The following is a 24816-nucleotide window of genomic DNA, read 5'->3' on the forward strand; positions in this document are numbered from 1 at the left end:
AGCAGTGCCATCTTCTTTTTGGCCTTAATCTAATCAGTGCCACCTTGTTTTAAGAGAAGAGATCAGCATCATCGTCACTTTATAGGAATAGGGTGGATAGAGTTTATTTGGAAAACTGAACCTTTTTAGGTCCGAGGATTGGTTTGAGGCAGATTATTTTCCTTTAGGCCTGCTCAGGTAAAAACTAAGCTGTATTTCTGTGTGTTATGGTTCTGAGTTTCTCTGTTTGATGTGCAAGCCGCTCTTCTGTGAGCAGATCACATTAACTGTGTTGGTGTTCAGCAACATCCCTTTTAACTTCATTATGATGAGCTTTTGTTGAATTAGGAATGGTTTGCTTATACTACTGGATCAAGAAGCTGTAAAACCGTGCACCACCTCTGCTAATGCTTAAATAATCTTTGTGATTATTATGTAAATTAAGCTAAGCTTGCTGTGTGATACATGGCTTTTTTTAGGAAAAAAGAAATCCATTTAGATGTGGTTTATACATTTCAGTCTATTTACTTGCTTTCATAGTGCTGAGGCATGACTGTTTTTTTTTTCAGGATATTGACATTAAGAAAGTGAATGGAGTTCCTCAGTATGCATTCCTGCAATACTGTGATATTGCAAGCGTATGTAAAGCAATTAAGAAGATGGATGGGGAATACCTTGGAAATAACCGCCTCAAGGTAAAGAAATCCTTCTGTAAACTCATTATCCTTCTCCTGGTTAATTTTTGTTTCCAGTGTTATGTAATTCTTTGTCAGCTTAGACTGTGGAAATGAAGAGGGATTTTTGTACTACTTTTGCCTTTTTTGCTATGGCTTTGTAGGTCAGATAAATAGTGATAATTTCAATCACCACCACAACTGACATTATTTGGTAACTTTATTGGCAATTGCAGCAGAGGCACCAAGGATTGAATGGACATGGAGGTTGATGCATCCTTTCATTTTTAAAGGTAGTCCCTCCAGGTCAGTATTTGGTGGGACAGGAAGAGTGCACTGATCCTGCTGTTGCCGCACCTGTTCTGGGAAAAAGAAGAAAGATTTCAGTCCCCAGAGTTGTCAGTTTAACATTTTTCAGAAGCACTAAATTTGCACAAAATTTAAAATATTTTAAATGAACATTGTATTTGTTTAAGCATGCAAAGTAAGTTTTATTATTTACCATACAATTTTGAGATTCTTGCACCTGCATGAAATGCTAATTTTAAAAAAATTACACAAATGAGTAGTCTTCTTTAGATAATTCTAAATCAGGCATGCTCTGTTAAATTAGTTTAATAATTGCAAATTGTACTGATGGAAGTTTTGCCCTTTTGTGTTTAGCTGGGTTTTGGAAAAAGCATGCCTACAAACTGCGTGTGGTTAGATGGTCTTTCTACAAACGTAACGGATCAGTATTTAACTCGACATTTCTGCCGATACGGGCCCGTGGTAAAGGTAGGTGGGAGGCTATAGTGTATGGTATGAAGTTGTTACTGTTTTCCTTTCTTTATATCCTGTCCTTTCAGCCCTGACTTCCAGGGTTTTCTAGCTCAGACACAGAATCTCTCTGGGCTGAAATTTGGCTTTTAGGGCTCTGTAGATTTTCAGCCCATGTTGCTTTTGATGTTTTGAATGAGCTGAGATAAAGAGCTTTAGGACTAGTCTGCTGATCTTGTGCAGGGCAGTCTCTCCTACTATAAAGTTTCTTTAGAATTCCGATTGTGTTGTTCCAATATGAAACTATCAAATTATGTGATTATACTTGTGTGCTAGTTACATAATTAGGCATAACTATGTTTCTTTGCAAACTGACCAGAAACTATTCTGAAAAAAACCTACAGCAAATTCATACAAGAGAAGGTACCTAAAAATAATAGTTGTGCAACATAACAGGGCACTTGAACTATGAACTTACCAGGTCCCACTGCATGTAGGCATTTGAGATTTAGGTCATGACTTTGCAAGTATTTGTGCAAATGCTTAATTTTAAGCATGCGAGTTGTCCAGTTAACTTCAGTGAAACTATTCATGTGCTTAAACTTATAAACACAGGTAAATACTTACAGGATTGGGGCCTCAACTCCTTAAGATTTCCGTGGATACATATTGCAGCTTTGAAATTCTTTTTATGTAGCTTTTCTTGCTTTGAAGGTATATGTGTTGCAAAGACTAACAGGTGTTTATAAATTGTGCACATTTAGCAATGAAAGAATGGTACTCAAGTTTGTAACAATAGAACTTGGTTTTATGTTGTGATTAAATGTTCCTATTACCTTTTTTCCCCCCTATAATTTATTGGAAATTTTTTTCAAAAATGTTGAAGTAAATTACACAGCAATGCTCAGTCACCAAAGAAGAAAATACAAGTAAAATACAGAAAAACAAAATAAAGGCATAATATACCTCAAGCCACAATATCCACAATCCAAAGCAGTCCCTTTTCCTTTTACTGTCTCTTCATTACAATGTGTCTCATCAAAAAAAGCTTTGAAAATTTATCTTGATAGAAATTATTTTCTTACCAGTGTCCTCATGACTTAGGATTTTGTTGGGACTGACATTAAGTCCTGTGGATGAGGCTCTTATTTGGTTTTTGTTTTGTTTTTTTGTTTTTTACAGGTGGTGTTTGACCGCTTAAAAGGCATGGCCCTGGTTCTCTACAATGAAATTGAATATGCACAAGCAGCTGTAAAAGAGACCAAGGGGAGGAAAATCGGTGGGAATAAAATTAAGGTGTGCAGAATGACCTCTAAAAAAGGGGAAAAAAATGTATTTAGGTCTTACCCCTTAAATGCTGGTGTTTTGCAAACTGCCAGCCACACAAGACCATGTAATGAGACATATGTCCCAAATCTCAAAGGATTAAACTAATCTTTTACACTCTGCTTAATACATTAGGTTCCTCAGAAAGTTTTCTCCAGTGTTCTGTCTTTTTTTGTTGTTAACTGAACTTGCATCTCTAAGATTCTGGGTGTTGGTCTCCAAATTATCATATGTTGCTCGTGTTTGACAATCAGTTCTACAAAGGCACGAAACTAGCCCAGGAATTGAGGCTGTTACATGAATATCTGAATTATTTTTCTTCTCTTCTTTCTCCTCTCAAAGTGGGTAATTGTTTCAAGCATAATCATTTAACCTCGTGTATTCATCTACACATTTGATGGTCGTGGCGGTTAGAAATTTTGAATACTTTATAGTATTCTAAGTGTGTTGGTTGAGTGTAATATGGAATAGAAAGATATAGCCATTACATATTTTGTTTCTTCTGTTTATAGGTCTTACTACTGATTTTGAAACCTAAAACAGCCTTGTTATATATTTTGTGCTCTGTTACTTTGGTTATACTAGTTTTCTTCTAAATTGATTATTTAGAATTTGTTTTTTAAATGTAAAAACTGTTGCATTGTGTGGAGTGAATTTTGATAAATATATTCTAAACCTTAATTTTTTACCTAAATTGTGGCCTTCTTATCTCAATGTTGTAGCAAGCAGTTGGAAAACAGTTATTAGAGATTAGAGCAGGGAGCTAGGAGTCAGGATTCCTGGATTTTGTTCCCATCCTTGTCATTGACTTTCTGTATAACTTTGGGCAAGTCATTTTAAAATCCCATCGCTAAAGGAGATTAATAATATTGGGTCCCACCTTTGTAAAGTGCTTTGATATCCTGGGATGAAAGGCATCATATAAAGTGGTGGTGATTGTATTATTATTTAATAATTTTGCTTTTGTTGTTCCTTGCAACAGAAGCATTTCAGTTCCCTTTTCTTCACTAAATGAAAGAAAATATCCTGACCAGAATTTGTGTAGCTCCATAAAATACATTGTGCTTTGAAGCACACTTACAGTAAGGGAAAGGTCTTTCATCTCATACCTCAGGACTGTTGGGGTGGTGTTTTTTTTGTGTTTTTTTTTTTTTTTTTTAAACTCCAGTACACTCACTCTTTCCCTTCTGCTGCCATCTTCATATACTGCAGGAGACATTGAAAATCTGTCAAAATGGAGTATTTCTTTTACTGAACATATATTATACTCTTTATTTTTCAGGTGGATTTTGCAAACCGAGAGAGTCAGTTGGCGTTTTATCATTCCATGGAGAAAACGGGTCAAGATATCAGAGATTTCTATGAAATGCTAGCAGAAAGAAGGCATGTATCTGATACATTGATTCTATTCTTTTGCTTTTCAAATAGTCATAACACTCAAATAATAATAAACTTCATCTTTAAGATGAAGGATTCTTTCCCTTTCCCCTGCAGCATTCACATTCTTTATCTCATTGACTCTCCTTCCTTTTTAAATGTAAGCTTCATTGAGAAGTCAGTTTGAACTAGGTACAGAACATTTTTTTATGATAATTGACATATGAAGTGTGGAAGTGCAAAATGGAATGGGCTGCAGTTTTTTGTATGTAACCCCCTTTTTCCTCCCCGGGTTACTTGGGAGCAGGTCACACTCACAGGTGTACCCGGGCGCCTGATAGTTTAAAGTAAAAGGAGATCTTGAGCACCCAGTGGTGGTCATGTTGTTTAGTTGGGGAAACCCTATTCTCCCCCTTAAGCTGTCTCTTGCTCATAAAGAACATATTATGGTGGTGCCTCCACCTGGCTGGCCCTGTAACACTTACTGGTGTGCTTTGGGAACCTCCAGGAATAAACTTATTCCAACAATAAACTGGATCTAACTCCAGAACAACAATTACAAATCATAAATAATATAAATCTAATAGATTGCATTAGCATGAACAACCTTTACGTAACTTAAACAGGCTTTAACAAATTAACAGTGAATAACATCAATTAATAAAGTACACAGAAGTAAAAGGAACTTATCTAGCTGCCAATATTTATCCCACCCCAGCGTTCACGCCCCTGGACTCAGAGTCCCAGACTTTTGCTTGTGTGGGCGCGTTTGAAGAACTTCAGCTGTAATGGAGATTCTCTGTAGGTAGGGTGTATGTGGGTCCAAGCTGTGCAGCAGCTCTGGTTCACTGGATTGGCCTCTCCTTTGAACCCAGAGTTAGTCTGTATCTCTGAGGTCTGTCCCAGGCAGCATTTCCCCAAAGATGCCCAGTTACTCAGTCTCCTTCTGTGTTCTGGATGCAGAGTAGCTTCTAGACACAAGTACAGCCAAAGGGCCTCCACTCTAGGGCAGTCAGAAGCAGCCTGCTAGATCCCAGATCCAAAGGCACGCTGTCCCCGTCTGTAACTGCCACATAACAGCTCCTGAACTGGATCAAACTCCTCCACAGGAGCCTAGCTCCCTTTCTGCTCCAGAAACAGAGGGATGAGTCCACAGACTGCTGAGTCTTCCTCCACACACGTGGAGAGACTCAGATCTCCCACACAAGAGTCACTTCCTTCCTGTTTTTTCCCCAAGGCTCATGGGAATTGTAGTCTGTGAGGCTAGATTGCAGCACACAGGGTCTTCCCAGAAAATAAGCAGAGGCACCTTTAGTAAGGGGACTACATGTATATATTTTAGGATCTTAGTTTTAATTTTTAGGTTTTTAAACTTTTTTCACAAATGTGAATGGTCTGCCTTGAGCTACGCAAATAGCCAGATAAAAGCTAAGCAATGGATTATAGTTGAGAACTATATTGCTTACTAAAATTCTCATAAGGGGGGTACCCCCAAAAAAGGCGTGAATGTGAAAGATTTGACTGAAACTCTTGGTAAGCTAGTTCAAAATACCCAGTCGACTTTCTGATTCATTTATAAATTGAAAGGGATCATTCATGACTTTCTTGAGAATTAAAAGTATTTTTGTAACTCCCTCTCCTCCACCCTCAAAATACAGCCGGTCCCTGACTTACGAACAAGTTACGTACCAAACACTAGCTCTTAACTCGATCTGTTCATAAGTCGGATTACATTCACTTAAGTTACGGCCGCGCTGTTCGTAAGTGCGGATTTCGTTTGTAACTTGGGTTCTGGCTGTATAGGAGGTTGGTCATAAATACAAATGGTCGTAAGTCGATGCGTTCGTAACTTGGGGACCAACTGTACTGTATAAATTAACCAGCAACATGTGATAGAAAAATATGTCTATTGTAATAATCTATTGAGCTGAAAGTGAAGTTTACACTCAGACTCACCACTCCCCTGTAGTATGGTTTCTGGTATTGATAGAATAGTAAAAATGTCTGAGCAGGAGTTAGAGATAGAAATGTAGCCGTGTTAGTCTGGTGTAGCTGGAACAAAAAACAGGACTATGTAGCACTTTAAAGACTAACAAGATGGTTTATTAGGTGATGAGCTTTCTTGTTACCCTTTATGTCTGTAGCTAATTTGAGCTCGTTTTGTGCCTTTACCTTTCTAATCTTGCCCCTGCGTGCCTGTATTGTTCGCTTATATTTATCCTTTTTAATTTGTCCTAGTTTCCACTTTTTATGAGACTCCTTTTTGATTTTTAGATCATGCAAGATCTCCTGGTTAAGCCAAGGTGGTCTTTTGCTGTACTTTCTCTCTTTCCAAGCAGCAGAATAGCTTGCTTTTGGGCCCTTAATGTTCTTTTGAAAAACTGCCAACTCTCTTCAGTTGTTTTTCTCCTTAGTCTTGCTTCCCATGGGACCTTACCTGAGTTTACCAAAATCTTCCTTTGTGAAAGCCATTGTCTTATTTTGCTGTTTTCCCTTCTACCATTCCTTAGAATCATGAACTCTGATTTCATGATCACTTTCACCCAAGCTGCCTTCCACTTTCAAATTCTCAACCAGCTCCTCCCTATTTAAGATCAAATCTAGAATAGCTTCCTCCTAGTAGCTTTTTCAACCTTCTTAAATAAAAAGTTGTCTCCAGTGCATTGCAAGAACTTATTGGATAGTCTGTGCTCCACTGTGTTAGTTTCCCAACAGATGTCTGGATAGTTGAAGTACCCCATCACCACCAAATCCTAAGCTTTGGATGATTTTGTTAGTTTTTGTTTTTTTTGTTTTTTTGTTTTTTTTAAAAGCTACGTCCACCTCTTCTGTCTGTGTAGGTGGTCTGTAGTAGGACTTTTGATACACTTCAAAAGCAGAAGTGCTGTGAGGAGCCTGTGGTGAGCTAGGGACTCAAGCAGGCCTCCGCTGACCCTGTGCTCCCTGCTTTTGAAATGGCGAGGTAGCTTTGTCCACAGCAGCGCTTTGCTTTTGAAATGTACAAGAGCACTAGGAGCCTCCTAGTACTCTTGTACATTTCAAAAGCAAGGAGCGCAAGGCCAGCTTGAGTTCCCCACTGGCCATGCTCCCCGCGGTGCTTCCATCTCAGAAATGTTGCAAGTCCTGCCATCTCTTGCTACATTTCAAAGGCAGAGGCACCTTTATCGACTAATTGAATGGTCAGTGCAAATTACATTGATTCATCTAAATTTAACATCCTCTCTGCAGGGCTCAAGCTCCTAGACCTGTGCTGAGGCTAGCTGCCAGCCCCTGCTGGAGCAGCACCTGTCCTCTTAGTGGTTGCAATTTACTAGCTAAGAGATGGAAACCTTAAAGTTTGATCTGATGTATACCTCTCACATTACTGGCAGATTTTGAGATTAGATGGTCTTCATGTGTGTATACAATCAAGTTTTTTCCCTGTAGGGTGCACTTGCATTAAATTGGTTTATATTTGTTCCATGAATAAGGGCATACATACTAGTTTGGCGCATGCGTGCACACCTGCATGTAATAGGATTGATTCAGAGATGTTCACCCAAGTTACATGATGAACAAAATGACTGATTTACTATATATCTGAGACTAATACATTGATTAATCACTTATTCATATGGATAGAATAATGAATATCTGCCATGATGTATAGCTAAATAAACTATCTCAATCATTTTCATGTAGAAAAGAGTTTCATAGTTCAGCACTTTAACAGAGGAAAACTAACCACTGCATTGTTCTTGCTTTTGGCAGAGATGAAAGAAGAGGATCTTATGAATATGCACCTGATCGTACTTACTATGAGACTGTTAGAACTCCAGGGACATATCCTGAAGATCCTAGGAGAGAATATCCTGCACGAGGCAGAGAATTTTATTCAGAATGGGATCCTTATCAAGGAGACTACTATGACCCACGGTATTATGATGATCCACGTGAATACAGGGATTACAGAGGAGATCCTTATGAACAAGATATAAGGGAGTACAGTTATAGACAGCGAGAGAGAGAGAGGGAGAGAGAGCGGTTTGAATCAGATCGGGACAGAGACCATGAAAGGAGGCCAATTGAACGTAGTCAAAGTCCAGCTCATTCCAGACGTCCACAGAGCCCTGGAGCGTCTCCCTCCCAATCAGAAAGGATTCAAAGTGATTCTGAAAGGAGACTCTATAGCAGGTCTTCAGATCGTAGTGGGAGCTGCAGCTCTCTTTCTCCTCCAAGATATGACAAACTTGATAAGACACGTGTAGAGCGTTATGCAAAAAATGAGAAAAGTGATAAAGAACGTGCTTTTGACCAAGAGCGAGTAGACAAGGATAAACGTTTGGTGAGGAAAGAGAAACCAGAAAAACTAGAAAAGGATAAAACTGATAAGCAAAAACGAAAAGCAAAAATTCATTCGCCGAGCTCTCAGTCGTCTGAAACAGACCAAGAAAATGAGAGAGAACCCAGCCCTGAAAAATTAAAGGGCAATAGTAAACAGAGTAAAGAGAGAGCTGACAAAGAAGGGACAGCTAAAAACCGTTTGGAACTAATGCCATGTGTAGTGCTGACTCGAGTAAAAGAAAAAGAAGGGAAAGTTATTGATCAGCCTGCTTTGGAGAAACTGAGAGCAAAGCTTGATAATGACACTATTAAGTCTCCACTTCTTGAACAAAAAGTCCAGACATCTCAAGTTGAGCAAACAAAATCTGACCAGTCTAAACTGGAACCTGTCAGAACTAAGGTGCCGAAAGAGAAGGTACTTGCCAGTCATGTAGAAGTGGTTGATAAAGAGGGAAAATTAAAATCCAAGAAACACCTGAAGACAGAGCAAACTACAGAAGGGGCAAGCACTGTAGATCTTGACAAGTTAGAGGCTCGTAAAAGACGTTTTGCTGATGCAAACTTGAAACCTGACAGGCAAAAACTGGAAGTTAAAAGAAGCAGCCAAGATGAGGACGATGCTGCACGCATGGGCTTGAAAAAGCAGCTTGATGTGACAACTTCATCTAGAGAAATTACAGTATTAAGGGAAGGAGAATTGGAAAGAAAACCCTTGAGGAAAGAGTTGCTTAAAAGGGAATCTAAAAAAATTAAATTGGAACGACTTATTACTGTAACCAGCCCCAAAGATGCACAGGACCCTTCTAATGTTTCCATGGGGACTGGCTTGCGTGCCAGTTTAGAACTGCAGCCTAGGCTAGGAGAGCCTGTTGATGAGCCAGTGGAAACTCAAGAAATCCTTTCTAAAAAACTTAATCCAATAAAATCACATCACAAACAAGTGCAGCTGATAGATGATCAAGGAACAGAGAGAGAGGACATGAAGAAAAATTATTGTGGTGTTCACGAAGAGATGCCTGATCATAAACTTGGCCAGGAGAAACCTCAGTCAGCTGATACAGAGGAGAAAATCGGTATTGACATTGATTACACACAAAGTTATAGAAAACAAATGGAGCAAAGTCGCAGATTAAAACAGCAGATGGAAATGGAGATAGCAAAGTCTGAGAAGTTTGGCAGTCCAAAAAAACTAGATGATGAATATGAAAGGCGTAGCCTGGTTCATGAAGTGGGCAAACCCCCACAAGATGTCACAGATGATTCTCCACCAAGTAAAAGAAAAAAGACTGACCATTTTGATTTTGAAATTAGCACTAAGAGAGAGAGGAACTATAGAAGTTCTCGACAGGTGAGTGAAGATTCTGAAAGGACTGCCTGTTCACCTAGTATCAGACCTTTTCCTTTTCATGAAGATGACGACACATTAGATTCCCCAAGGCTAATACCATTAAAAGAAACCAAAGAATCACCTAAAATAGAAGAAAAGGGTCTTTCATATTCCAATATGACTGTGAGGGAGGATTCCCTAAAATTTAATCCCTATGATTCCAGCAGAAGGGAGCAGATGGCAGAAATGGCCAAAATAAAGTTATCGGTATTGAGTTCTGAAGAGGAATCAAATCGATGGGAATCTCAAGTGAAACAAGAGCCTGGCAGGGTTGATATTAGCTTCCCAAGTAGTATAGTTAAAAGAGACAGCATACGAAAGAGGTCTGTACGGGACCTGGAACCGGGGGAGGTGCCTTCAGATTCTGATGACGACAATGAAAATAAACCCCATTCTCCTAAAGCTTCATCGTTATTAGAGAATACTAGATTATCTTTTTTATTAAGGGACAGAGAAGAGAAAATACGTGAAAGAGAGGAAAGGCTGTCAACTTCTTTAGAAAGAAACAAATTTTATTCCTTTGCATTAGATAAGACAATCACACCAGATACTAAAGCCTTGCTTGAAAGAGCTAAATCTCTCTCTTCATCTAGAGAAGAAAACTGGTCTTTTCTAGATTGGGATTCAAGATTTGCTAGTTTTAGAAATAATAAAGACAAAGAGAAAGTTGACTCTGCTCCAAGACCTATTCCATCTTGGTATATGAAAAAGAAAAAAATCAGGACTGATTCAGAAGGAAAACTAGATGATAAGAAAGAAGATCATAAAGAAGAAGAGCAAGAAAGACAGGAATTATTTGCATCTCGATTTTTACATAGCTCAATCTTTGAACAAGATTCTAAGCGTCTACAGCATTTAGAAAGAAAAGATGAAGATTTGGACTTCATTTCTGGTCGAATGTATGGGAGACAGACTTCTTCTGATGGAAATAACAGTGCATCTGAGTTGGTGCAAGAACCAGTTGTTCTTTTTCATAGTAGATTTATTGAGCTCACCCGAATGCAGCAAAAAGAAAAGGAGAAGGATCAAAAACCAAAAGAAGTGGAAAAGCAGGAAGACAAAGAAAATCGGCCTAAGACACCAGAAACTGTTCCTGATAATAAAGAACTAGAACATAAATCTTCAATATTAATTGGGCCTTCTTCAGTCACAGTTATACCTCAGGAATCAGCACCAGTCATATCTGAGAAGGTAGTTAATGAAAAAACAGTTGTGGATATAACTTCTGCAAGAGAAGAAAGGCCATCTGAACTTGCTTGTACAATAGAAGAACCAAAACCTCTTCCTGAACTTGTTGCTCCTGTCAAAGTAGAACTACCTGAGCAACTTGAACCTCCCCCAGTAATAGAAGTTAATAAAGATGTCATTCCTGCAACTCTGTCTTCTCAGGAAGACTCAGTATCTACAGAGCATCCTTCATACTTGGATACAAAGCCACCTACACCAGGAGCTTCATTTTCAGAAACAGACATCAATGTAGATCCAGAACCTGACAACACACAGTTGATTCCACCACCTCCCAAATTAATTCAAAAGTCTGATGAATCTAGCGAATCTAAAGAGGAAAATGACCTACCTGCTGCTAGCACCAGTCCTAATGCAAGTCAGAAATCCGAGGTAGTTGCTGAGGTTCTGCCTCCTGTTTCTGACAATGACATGGAAGTGGAGCCCCCAGTGGTTGTTAAAGATAAAAAATCATACAAAAGTAAACGTTCCAAGACTTCTGTTCAGTCAGCCACAACAAATGTCTCAGAGAAACCTGTTACAAGGAAGAGTGAAAGGATTGATCGTGAAAAACTTAAAAGATCAAGCTCTCCTCGTGGAGAAGCACAGAAACTTTTAGAATTGAAAGCAGAAGCAGAAAAAGTTTCAAGAAATGCTACTAAATCTCCCAGTGCTGCAACAGAGCCAGAAAACATAGAGCCAAGTTTGCCAGTAGGTCGAACTAGACGTAGAAATGTAAGATCAGTTTATGCTACCACAGGAGACAATGAGGGCCCATCTCCAGTGAAGGATTCAATAGAAGTAACTAGGTCTACCAGAAAAAGAGGAGAAAAGGAACCTCAGGAGACTGTCATAACTGTTTCTACCACACCAAGAAGAGGAAGGCCTCCAAAATCACGCCGTAAGCCTGAGGAAGAAGTCTCTCCTATTAAGACAGAACCGGCACAGCAAGAGGCAGAGGAGACAGAGAATAAAGAAACAGTGGAAACCCCTAAACCTGCAGAGGGATGGAGATCTCCTAGATCCCAGAAACTAACACATGCATTAGCTGCAAGCAGCCAGCAGGGGAAAAAAGGGAAAAATGAACCAAAGGCAGATACTGTTGTAGAATCCGAAGAGATCAGTGAAACAGCTGGTCAAGAAGCAAATCTTAGTGAAAACAGCAGTAAATTTAAAACTATAGACAAAGAAGCAGCAGTAAGTGAACAGAAACGTGACAAAAAAGAGTTTGATTTGGACAAAAATCTTCCAGAAACCACAATTGAGATTGCAGAGAAAAAAAATGCTCCAGAAAAAGTTACTAAATCCAAACGAGGGAGATCTAGAAATGCCAAGACTGTTGTAGACAAAGCATCCTTGTGTCTGAAAAATGTGGAAATACGTCTTAATGTTGATGAAGTCAAAGGTGCCCTGCGACCGAGTGAAGAGGAAAAAGAACCTGTGGCAATGTCACCAGCAAAAATCAAAAGCCCACAAAAAGAGGATAATTTGTCATCCCATTTTGTAAAGAATGAGCTAGAAGATCCATTCCAAGAAACAGAAAAAGAAATGATGCATGAACCAAAGCAGTCGCCAGAAGCTGCTCAGTTAGCAAAGCAGATTGAACTTGAACAGGCAGTGGAGAATATTGCAAAGCTCACTGAAACATCAGTAGCTACCTACAAAGAACAGTCTGCTGACATGTCTGAAGTTCGTCAAGAGGAGGAGGGAGACAAACCTGCACATCAGGCTAGTGAAACAGAACTGGCAGCTGCTATTGGATCCATCATCAATGATATTTCTGGAGAAACAGAAAGCTTTCCTGCTCCTCCAACTTATCCTCCTGAATCAGAATCTGAGATGCCTTCAGATCCACTGGTGTTACCATCCCCTAGGGAAGAAATGGAGCCTGAAACTGATCAGGCAGTTAACAATATATTGGAAACAGAAGCTGCTGTTGAACCCGCTGTGCAACAAGTAACTGGCACTACCCCATCAACAGTAGAGGCAGAAGGTAAGGAGGCAGAAGTGAGCTTCAGTGAATCTTCAAATTCTGCACAAGAAGCTGAAACTTTACAAGAAACTGAAGTTCCTCGGAAGGAAAAAGGCCGTCAAAAGACCACCAGGCAACGACGTAAAAGGAGCACAAGTAAGAAAGGGGATAGTGCTGAAGTTAGTGCCTTCGAGCCTGAAAGGTTACAAAGTAAGTCTCCTGTTGTCAATGAGGTTAAAGCAAAACCAGAAGAAATCTTGACAGATGAAAAGCAAAATAAAAACTCTGTTCAGGTTTCTACTGAATTGAATATTACTGATGCAAATAAGGCTGCAACCACTGAGATTTCTCATGAAGCAGTTTCTGAGAGCAACATCCCTCCCAAAGATCCTGCTCCTCTGGACGTACCCTCACAGCCTGTTCCTGTGGATGAGGTGAGCCAAACGGGATTCAAGCTACGGTCAGCTATTGAAAATGCCCCCGTTACCCCACCAAGCACTTCAAATGTGACTGTTCCTGCGGTTCCTTCTGCAGCTGTGACAAAATTACCAACCTCTGTACCATCTGGAATAGTCCCCCTTCATTCCAGCACCACCAAGGTGACAGAATGGATTGTAAGGCATGACGATACACGCACTCGTTCCACCCCACCGCCTGCTCTTCCTCCTGATACTAAAGCATCTGATATCGAAACAAACTCCAGTACTCTGAGGAAGATACTTATGGAGCCCAAATATGTTTCAGCAACTAGCCTTGCATCCACTCACGTCACAACTTCTGTTGCTGAACCAGTTAGTGCACCTCGTTTGGAGGAGGCACCTCCTCATCCTCCAGTTGAGGCCATAAAGCCAGTGTCAGAGGAAAAACCAGCAGTTCCTGTCACTAATGCTTTGGACCCCCCAGTAGCAGAGGCACCAATTTTCAGTGAGAAAGAAAAAATAAGTACAGTTATTGCCCCCAAAGCAACTTCCGTTATAAGCAGAATGCCCCATAGCATTGATCTAGAGGAAACTCCAAGGATAACATTGATGAAGCAGGTCCCCCAAACCCAGACATGTCTAGTTAATGCCCCTTCACCAAAATACAAGCAGAGACCTAGCACAAATGATAACAGCAGATTTCATCCAGGATCTATGTCTGTTATTGAAGACAGGCCAATGGAGACTGGATCCAGCCCAGGTCTGCGGGTAAACACTTCAGAGGGTGTTGTACTTTTGAGTTATTCAGGGCAGAAAACAGAGGGCCCTCAGCGCATTAGTGCAAAGATCAGTCAGATTCCCCCAGCTAGTGCTGTTGATATAGAGTTTCAGCAGTCTGTGTCCAAGTCGCAAATTAAACAGGAACCTATTACTCCATCGCAGCCAGCACCAAAAGGCTCTCAAACTCCCACAGGATATGGGAATGTCTCCACCCATTCTTTGGTACTGGGAACACAACCCTACAATACGTCACCTGTGATCTCCTCCATTAAACAAGAACGTACTACCTTGGAGAAATCTGAATCAGCACACATTTCTGTCCAGACTCCTGCTTCTCAGTCAGGTCCTGTTAAAGTCCTCTCCCAGACTGCAAACACTCCACCTGTACTAGTTCACAACCAGATGGTACTCTCTCAAAGTGTAGCTTCCACAAACAAAAAACTTCCTGATCTGACTGCTCTAAAAGTAGAAACTAAGGCTCTTCAGCCATCAAACTTGAGCCCTGGGGTCAGTCCTCATCACCCTTCCCTGTCCGGTAAAATGCATTCAGAAGCTAACCATGTCAGCTCAGGACCCAGCACCCCAACAGATCGGGCTATTTCTCATTTGGGGGTTACAAAACAGGAGCCACATTCCCCACGTACAAGTGGGCATTCTCCCTCTCCATTTCCAAGGGCTTGTCATCCTGGAAGTACCTCGTCTCCAGCTTTATCTAGTAATACCTCTGTCATGCTGGCTCCAGGAATTCCTGTGCCTCAATACATATCCAGTATGCATCCTGAGCAGTCTGTTATAATGCCCCCTCATAGTGTAACACAGACTGTATCCCTTGGCCATCTGTCACAAGGCGAAGTGAGAATGAATACCCCTCCTTTGCCTGGTATTCCTTATGGCATCCGCCCAGAAGCGCTCCATTCTCCCAGAGCAGCTCTTCAACCTCAAATAGAAATCAGACCTCAGAGATCCAGCACACCTCAGCCAGCTCCAATAAGAGACATAGTCATGCCTTCATTATCTTCTCAGCATTCCCCAGAAGATGAGATGCATTACCATCATACTGTGTGTAGAGGATCAGCCCCTGTACAGTCTGATGTTTTAGTAATGCAGACAGATTATCGCATGCATGCCACAGGTATAAGACTTGACCAGTACAATGTGCCTCGAGATGTGAGGATGATGATGCACCCACACATGGCAGCAGTGGGTGACCACCACCCTGAAACTAGGCAGTCCAGAACACCAGAAGGGTCTGTGAAATCACCACCAATCAACAAGACTCCACAACCTGGAAAAGAGACACCTAAGTCTTCTGAAGTCAAAATGGCACACTCTCCACACAGTGAGGCCCGGCTCCTCAGCGTCCCTCCCAGCAGCCAGCTTCCTGGACTCCCTTTGACACAGCCAGTAGTGGTACCCCATGGAGTACAGATCATGCATCCGGCAGGGAGTTCCTTTCATGATTACAGATCTGTATATGGTGATATGAGAAATTACCATGCAGCAGCTCAGCTTGGTCATCCTCAGTTCCCTGGAGCATCACCAATTGGTCTGCCTTCCCGGAGTATGACCCCATCTCAGGTGAGAAAATTGGTTTCCTCTGGTTTCCTTTACCTGAGTTTTAAAAACATACTATGATAAACATAGTTCTGATGACTTTGCATTTGTCTACAGTGGGAGTTACAGTACGGATGAGTTTGGCTCATTCCTCATGTACTCTGCATTTATGGTTGTGTTTTACAGTACTACAATGCTAAAAATCAGTGATTTTTTTTGTTTGTTTTTGTTTGGTAACTGGGATAAATAACTTTTTTAAAGCTACTAGGAAGAAATTAAGGGGGCGAATCCTTGAATTTATTTTCTTCTAATCACAATAGGGCTCAGTTCTGGAAGTGCGTGAAATCTAGTCACAAGTCTCTAGGTGTAATGATACAAAAGAGGTACAGTTCCAAGCAGAGCCAAAATGGCACATTGATTGAGTCTCAGGAGGTCTGGATTCATTTTCCAGCTGTGTTTGGTGGGCTCTGTCCTTGTTCCCTCAGTTGTAAAATACTGGTGATAAGTCCTAATAGTGTTGTGTGTTAACAAATGTATTCTCCCATGAGGACGCCTGATACTATGGTAATAGGGACCCTACTGAGAACCAAATAGATGTCTAGAAATATTTAAGTAGGAGAAATCACTTGATTTGTTTCCCCGCAATTTAATTGTTCAGTGAGACTTTTGTACCATTAGTGCATTCTCCAAAGTTTTTCTTTTCTCTCCCATCTTTGCTTTGTAGGGTCTGTCAGAAGGTGAACATTCTCACCCCAGCCAGCCAGTGCGCAGCAAAACTCCTCAGATTTCCCAGGACTCCAAGGGGTCACAGGCTGCAGGACCTGAGCAAACCCACCATGCCACTGTAAATAGGCATGCAGCACAGATAGACCCTCATGTACATCTTCCGAGGGCACAAGCAGATACGGGACAGACTTCCTATCCTTCCCCTGTTGCCATTTCAATGAAACAGGAGCTTCCATCACCACACCAGCCTCAGGCAGTTCAGAAGCAGTCTTTGTTTATCCCTACAACTTCAGGCCCTGGGGGCCCCCCAGGGATGCCACTGTCCCGCTCCGAATCTCAGTCTGCACTAATACAAGATCCATCTCCTCACTCTGCTTCTCAGAGACCTGTGGACATGGTTCAGCTTCTAACGGTAGGTATCATGCTCCCTTTCTCCTTGAGTTGCTCTCTGCTACTTGTTTTGTTATGTTTGTCAAAGGGAATAATAAGCAGTGGTATTCTACCATGCTTCTCCCACTTGTGATACCAAAATGTAGTATCTCTTAGATAGAGGGGTGGGCATATTGTGAAGAGCTGCACTACTTTCTTGGGTGCTTCTGTAGCCCCCACTACTTCTGGGTATGGTGTATTGTCTCACCTAGTGGCACTGAGACCACTTACAGAGAGAATCATGAGTCTGCACTTCAGCCAGCTAGCTTTTAGTTTGTGGTAGAGGCTTATTTACTGTATTCCAGAGGTCTCTGCTTTGAAGACAACCAGGGTCTGCTGGCATTGCACGTCTGTCACCAGTGAAATAGTTAGCAATGTTGGCATTTACATGGGTGTTCCTAGAGTCCACTGACAGGCGTTACCACTTCATTGAGAGGAATGAGATGTCTGAGTCAGTGTTTGACTGTCTACAGATTCAGGCAGACATTGGTGCCTTATTTTCCATTCTGTTCAGTCCGACTGTTACCTTTGCAAATCATGAGGGCTAGAGATTCATTGTTTAAACGTTAGGTTCTGGAGCATGAGGAGGAGAGAGGTGGCAAAGAGAAGATGGTGCTATGGTTAAACTGCAAGCCTGAGAATCAGGAGAGCCAGGTTCAAGTACCTTCTCAGCCACAGACTTTGTCTGACCTTGGGCAGTTCATTTAGTCTCTCTCTGCCTCAGCTCCCTAAGTGTAAAATGAAGGTAATAGCAGTGTCCTGCTGCACAGGGCATCTGTGAGGATAAATGGATTTAAAAGTGTTGGTCTCAGATACTATGGAAATGTGGACTTTGGATAGGCAGACTGGTGACCATTATGAAGAAATAATTGTTGCATTGATGATTTGGCAGGATCTGGCCCAAAGCAGATCTGTGAACCAGCTATGAGAAGGCATTACATGTGGTGCGGTCTTAAAGCACGCACTTGGTGTTGTCATTGCTGCTGAATGTGTCAGAAGCACATGAGCAGCATAGTGCTGATTTCCCTCATAATTAAGATTACTTTTGAATGTCAGTAGAAACAATTTCCTGTAAATGTTATCTTTGTTTTACTGCTGTGTTCATGTGTATTAAGATTTCTTCATCCTTTATTTTCAGAAATATCCAATTGTGTGGCAGGGCCTTTTGGCTCTAAAGAATGACACAGCTGCAGTTCAGCTCCATTTTGTCTCGGGTAACAATGTCTTGGCACACCGATCCCTTCCAGCTCCTGAAGGAGGACCTCCGCTAAGAATTGCTCAGCGCATGCGACTAGAGGCCTCACAGCTGGAGGGTGTGGCACGCAGAATGATGGTAAGGGAGTATCCACATTGCTTTGGGGTCTGCAGTAAATGACGGGGCCACTGAAAAATTGCTAGGGCAAATATGTCTCCTTTGGCATGATGATTAAATGCAAACATTTAATGGGTGTCTAGTCTTCTGCAAGTTCAGGTGAGGAAGTAGGCATGTAAAATCAGAGTTAATCAGTTAACTGATTAAACATCCGGTTTGATCAATGAAGCAGGATTTGGGTGGGGGACCACTTCAGCTTGGCTGGAGCAACCCCCAGCCTATAGGGCTCCTGCTCCCAGGCTGGGGCTGGCTCCCAGCCCCTGCTGGAGCAGCCCCTAGCCATGGCAATGACTGGTTCCCTGTGGACAGAGGTTGCTCCAGATGCCAGAGCAGCCCCTGCCTGCAGGGCACCTGGATCTGCTGTGGACAGGGACTGCTCTGGATGAGAGCAGCCGCTGTCCACAGCAGGCCCCCTGCAGGGCTGGAGCAGTTCCCTGCCTGCGGCAGATGGAGAGCTGTTCCAGCCCCCACCAATTATTGGGTAACTGGAACCGGTAAGCATCACCCATTAAGGGGGATGTTAACCTTTCACCTCCCCAGTGAGGAATGGTGTGAATTTGGGATTATACAGCTCATATGTTACTTTGCACTCCACAGAAAGGTAGAATGGTGAATAGCCAACTTGTCAAACATTACCCTTAAAGAGGTCTGAGCATCCCTGTTTCTTGCCACTGGAGTAGATTCTTACTAGCTCAGAAGTATCTAAGTAGGTTTGTACATTGGAAACTGAGACGTTTCCATAGTGTCTCTCCCTATTTTTTTAAATTGGCTGAGGGTAGTGGGCTTTCACAACACCCATAGCCAGCTGAGGAGTTCAGAGAGGATTTTCCAGTAAAGGTTGAAAGATCTTGAATGTGTGCCAGGAAGAGGCATGTCCTAGCAAAGGCTTGCCTGTTAATTGTCCTCTTTTCTACCTAGGTGGAGAGTGATTACTGCCTATTACTGGCCTTGCCTTGTGGACGAGACCAGGAAGATGTAGTGAATCAGACTGAGTCACTTAAGGCTGCATTCATCAGTTACCTGCAGGCTAAACAAGCTGCAGGAATCATCAATGTCCCCAACCCTGGCTCCAATCAGGTATTTGCATGGAACAAGTGACATTTTGCAGTTAAAAACAAAATTAAAATAACACCATTCTCAGTAGCGGTCCATATACTACTGATCCTCCTGTGTATTCTAGAAATGTACATCTGTCTTTTTATCCACCTGTGAGTCTGTCTGTTCAAGAACTTCTCCTAAAGGGTAAGAAATAGTGACACCAAATTTGATATGCAGCTTCCTCTTCCCCTAACTGAAGGCAAGGTCAGGGTTCAGTTGTGCTAGAAAAACCGGAAGTGCCAGGAATATGACTGTTTCATAACATGGAAAGGGAGGGGATGGTTGGAGGGATACGATATTCAGTGGCCATTGGGAACAGGGAACCCTTTACATGTAGAGTGACCATTGAGGGGGCAAGTTGTATCACCAAGAGAGTGGCTGCAGGGCTGGGGCTCTAACATCTTGCTTGCCACCAGACTGGATAAGTGGTGCCCCCCGTTTCCAGGAGACAGACCAGGGGTACAGGGAGGTAGAAAGTCCCTGCTGACCCCTGGTACAAGCTGGCAGGCGGGATGCACAGTCCCCACTGCCCTGGGCCAGCCCCAGAGTGAAGCTTGGGATGAAGCCAGGGGGCCACCCCTGCCCTGAGCCCCTCCCTTCTCCCACCCCACTGTTCTTAGCCCCCCCCTCAAGCCTCCACCCCTGTGCTCCTGGCCTCCTGTCCTGAGCCTCCCCCAAAGCCCTGCCCTGACCTCATGTACTCACACCCCCATCCTCCTCCCCTGAAGGACCCGGGCAACATCAGGTAAGTCTTCTAGTCGCAATATAAACCAAAACAATCCTTATATTTTTAGTGGCAAGGTGCATGATTGTGTGTTTGAAAGAATTTAGCATGTGATACTAGCCTTTTATTTCTTTGGTGTAAATAGAGTAAATCATTTAATTCTTAATAGCAAACTGCTACACCACAAGAAAAATTTTGTTTTGCCCTTTGTTCCTGCTTTGATTTATAAATTTCTGTCTTTTTAAAAACAAAACCAATCTTTGCTCTTTTTGAACATTGGAAATCTGAAGTCCTCAGTTCCCTGTTTTTCATGTGATATCACAGGAACATTTTTTCAGGACATCTGAAATACCTTTTTCTTTACATCAGTCAAAAAGTTTTTGTGTAACTACAAAATGCTTGTTCCAGATATATTGCTGCACTGAATTTGATTTGCTCTGTTTATAAGCCACATCTGGAGTATTGTGTCCAGTTCTGGGCCCCCAATTACAGGAAGGATGTGGACGCATTGGAGAGAGCCCAGCGGAGGGCAACCAAAATGATTAGGGGGCTGGAGCATATGACCTGCGAGGAGAAGCTGAGGGAGTTGGGTCTATTTAGTCTGCAGAAGAGAAGAGTGAGGGGGGATTTGAGAGCAGCCTTCAACTTCCTGAAGGGGGTTCCAAAGAGGCTGGAGAGAGGCTGTTCTCAGTAGTGACAGATGGCAGAACAAGGAGCAATGGTCTCAAGTTGAGGTGGGAGAGGTCCAGGTTGGATATTAGGAAAAACTATTTTACTAGGAGGGTGGTGAAGCACTGGAATGGGTTACCTAGGGAAGTAGTGGAGTCTCCATCCCTAGAGGTGTTTAAGTCTCGGCTTGACACAGCCTTGGCCGGGTTGATTTGATTGGGATTGGTCCTGCCTTGGGCAGGGGGCTGGACTTGATGGCTTCTGAGATCTCTTCTAGCTCTATGGTTCTATGATTCTATGATTAGGAACAAAAAGTCCATTGGAGTGAGTGATCAGTTTGAGTGATGTGGAAGAGAGAAGTCAGATAAATGTAGACGCTGTCAAAGCTGCTCTTTTGATCAAAATGACTATTAATGACACTTGCTTAGTGTTCCATGATCACCCATTGAGACACTAAGTGTGTGTGGGGGAGGGAGGGGGGAGATACTTCTCTCCAATGAATGTTTCTACTGTGTCAGAAGCTGGGCGTAGCAATGTGAACATGTGCTTCAAAAATGCCCTTTTGTGTGACTATTCTGCAGAAAATGTTGCAACCAGCCTCCCAGGTTTTGATCGCTTTCCATAAGGCACTGTAACCTTAAGCTGCAGCTTCTCTAATCTCTTCCCTCTTTTACCTCTCCCCAAACTGAGGTCAGGGTTAGACTAGAAAGTTAGATTGACCTAGCTACACGAACCACCCAAACACTCTGAGCGATATAGTTAAGATGACCTTACTAGGGTTCTTAAATATTGATTGATTAACTAATTGAATAGTCGATGGGATTTCCATTGACTATTTGAGTAGTCAGTAAGGACTAGTGCATGTTCCGCCTTTGAAATGTACAAGAGCCCTGGCCGGGGCTCTTGTACATTTCAAAGATTGAAAGGCTGCATGGAGCCCTGGGCCAGCAGGGAGTCCCTCGCTGACCCCAGGCTCCATGCAGGCCTTTCTGCTTTGAAATGTACAAGAGCCCCAACGGGAGCTCTTGTATATTTCCAAGTGGCAGCGCCCTCATGGAACATGAAGCCTGGGGTCAGCGGGAGACTCCCCACTAGCCCTGGGCTCCATGCAGCCTTTCAATCTTTGAAATGTACAAGAGCCCTGCTGGGGCTCCTGTACGTTTCAAAGAGGAAGCGCTGCCACTGTGCCCCTGCCCCATCCCACGGAGCTGGAGGGAACAGTCTTTTTAAGACAGCTTTCCCCAGCACTCCCTTTTCTTCTCCCCCCCCCCCCCCCCTTGCTGCCTCTTTGTGATAGAGGCAGCAAGGGGGGGAAGCGACTAGTTGACTAGTGTGTCAACTGTCCGATAAGCTTTTGCTAGTTGGATAGTCGATTGGTTGCTTACATCCCCAGACTTTACCCCTGGTATAACCAGTGCTAGGTCTATGGAAGAATGTGTCGGGTGATGATCTAGCCCGAGGGTGGCCAACGTGTTACAGGCAAAGAGCCAAAATAGTGGTGGACATAGTGCAAAGAGCTGGGGGGGGGGGAATTGTCAAGCAAAAAACAAAAAACCCCAGCCGCCGCGTTTGGTTGATGCTGCCCCTTTAAATGAAAATTCCGGTTTGACTTTTTGGCCACATCAGGCTCCTGTCAGCCGGTGCCATTTTGGTTCACCACTCCGGATGGCTTCCCTGAACCCGGGGGCCCTTGGTTGGGGTGCAGGGGCAGCTTTGCGAGCCCTGAGGTATGCAAGCGGCACTTTCTGCGAAGAGCCTCGTGCGGCTCGCGAGCCGTGGGTTGGCCACCCCCTGGTCTAGCCCTTGCTGCATGGTGAGGTGAATTAACTACCGTGATGGGAGAGTCTCTCCCATTACAGTAGTGAAGGTCTACACTGAGGTTTTAGGGCAGTGCAATTAGATGTGCCACGTAAGTCCGGTGGAGGATACTGAGTCCTAGAATGTCTGAAGCTCTGGTTTCGAGATGAAGAGCTGTTCCTCAGGTAACCTCACTGTATGAAAGCATTACCTAGGTCCTCTAAAGATCCAGCAAAGAGAGGGGAATAAGAACTGCATTTCATGTGGCTTTTTAATAAACCGATGTAAACTTTTAAGAGACATTTGTGATGGTTTTTCTATGTCACTACTTGTGAGCCACAGTTCACCTTTCAAATTTGGCATTGTTTAGTCGGATTTCCATATTGTGGCACCAAATAAGTTTTCTGGGTGCTTGTCCAGTCAGTTCATGGAAAAACAAATATAGGAATTCCTAACTGTTTTTCATGCTTGTCTTAATTTTTTTTTCTTTCCCAGCCTGCCTATGTTCTGCAGATATTCCCACCCTGTGAATTCTCTGAAAGCCACTTGTCCCGTCTAGCTCCAGACCTCTTAGCCAGCATCTCCAACATTTCTCCTCACCTTATGATTGTCATTGCATCGGTATGAGCTGTTTATTGGTCACTGACTTTTCCAAGGCCCTGCAGCAAAAAAAGAGAGAGAGAAAAATTAACGACACAAGAAAATGCTGCCAGACTACCAGCCTCCTGCCCTAACTGGCCTCGATCAAACTGTTGCTGGGTAGTGGTTCTGCTACCTTGTATGTTTACATATTGCTTTAGGTTATGGACAACAGATGCACTCAGCAGGTGGACTGGTATTGGGTTTCCATGCCTCCTTGTGGGGAAGATAAAGGATGGCTATATTTTTTATCAAAAAAGAAAAGAAAAAAAAAGAACCTGAACTGCCTTTGCACTAAATTAGTGACTTGGACCTTTGCACAGTTGAAGACATGCTGTGACGTTATGGATGTCTTGACACACATTAACGTGCGTTGTGGACTAAACGCAGGACCTGGGAACTTCTGCTGAAATCTGTGGGTCAAGGATCATTTCACACATTCTTATTTTTTTTTTCTCTGGATGTGACCCTTCCTCTCCTCCACTCCCTCTGCTGCAGTCATCTTCTCTTCATCTGGGATGCACAGTTTACACTGAAAAAATAAAACACAAGGGAGAGCGATTTCCCTTCCTGGTGGGATGTGCAGAACTGAGTGGGTGTGTGTATATATAAATATATATATAATATATATAAATATATATAATACTGACTTTAAAAAATCAAATCCCTACAACATACATTTTTTTTTAATCTGTGCCAAAAATGTGTTTTCAGAGAAAATCTTATTTTCATACTCAGACTTTGTATTGTCACTCATTTGTAAGTGCGCTTCATTTAAACATTACTTTCCCTTGTCCCTTGTCTCACAACATGTGGAAGTGTTATACACTTGTACAAAGACTTTGACCCTCCTTCTCCTCCTGGCCCTTTCTCCTTGCCTTCCCTAACACTTATTAATTTATGGAACTGTTTTCTCAGCGCAGTTTTGTTTTGTGTGTCCATTGGATTACAAACTTTATTAAAAAATACAAAACATGTTGAGCCTGGATGTGATCCATAGTTGCTCTGGAGAGGGAGGGAGAACTCAGCGATCGAGAACCGGTGTGAAAGTTTGGACCCTCCAGTGGATATGTGCTGGTTCCTGAAAGTGTACATAGGAGCTTTTTAATTTTTCTTTTTTGTTGGTGAGTTTATCTTGTTTAAAAAAAATTATCAAAGATCAAATTGAACTTTAGCGTTTGGTTTTTGTGGTGTAAATATTTGTAAAATTCCAAAATATTGGTTCTTTATTGGGTAATGTCAAAGGCACTTTTAATTTTGATACACAGAATAAACTACAAAACCTTCAACAACACAAATGAACACATTCTAAGAAAAGCCTTGGTTTGTCGTTTCAAGCAACAGTATCTTGTCTGTGTGTTCAGAACTCGAATCAATGAATTATGTTTGAAGACTGTTGTAGCTAGAAAGTCCTTAAGTGGTTTAAATACCTGATGCTGAAGGTTCTTATCTTGCCATCAGGTCCAATTGCACGGGGGTGACGGCAGGTGCATTAATGTTGTCCGGTGGCAGGATCAGGGCCTAACTGCTGGGGCAACTGAACTCAACGATGAGAATTCGGTGTGGGTTTCTATTTGAGAATCGGTTT

The 24816-nt window shown here is 42.4% G+C and overlaps 1 protein-coding gene across 6 annotated transcripts in view; it reads left to right on the plus strand.

Annotated features, from left to right (window-relative positions):
* The window catches only part of SPEN (spen family transcriptional repressor), a 147348-nt gene extending 123141 nt beyond the window's left edge, over positions 1 to 24207 (plus strand). For 5 of the 6 annotated variants that reach the window (XM_075906122.1, XM_075906123.1, XM_075906117.1 and 2 more), the window contains 9 exons: positions 549 to 674; positions 1317 to 1430; positions 2595 to 2708; positions 4021 to 4121; positions 7866 to 15798; positions 16499 to 16912; positions 18068 to 18262; positions 19220 to 19378; positions 23085 to 24207. In XM_075906122.1, coding sequence (XP_075762237.1) covers positions 549 to 674; positions 1317 to 1430; positions 2595 to 2708; positions 4021 to 4121; positions 7866 to 15798; positions 16499 to 16912; positions 18068 to 18262; positions 19220 to 19378; positions 23085 to 23216 — 9288 coding nt within the window. In that variant the 3' untranslated portion in view covers positions 23217 to 24207. The remainder of the gene's footprint in view (positions 1 to 548; positions 675 to 1316; positions 1431 to 2594; positions 2709 to 4020; positions 4122 to 7865; positions 15799 to 16498; positions 16913 to 18067; positions 18263 to 19219; positions 19379 to 23084) is intronic. The other variant, XM_075906119.1, reaches the window with a different exon arrangement.
* Positions 24208 to 24816: the final 609 nt, after the last annotated feature.

This window comes from Pelodiscus sinensis, chromosome 23 (assembly GCF_049634645.1).
Source record: "Pelodiscus sinensis isolate JC-2024 chromosome 23, ASM4963464v1, whole genome shotgun sequence".
NCBI lineage: Eukaryota > Metazoa > Chordata > Testudines > Trionychidae > Pelodiscus > Pelodiscus sinensis.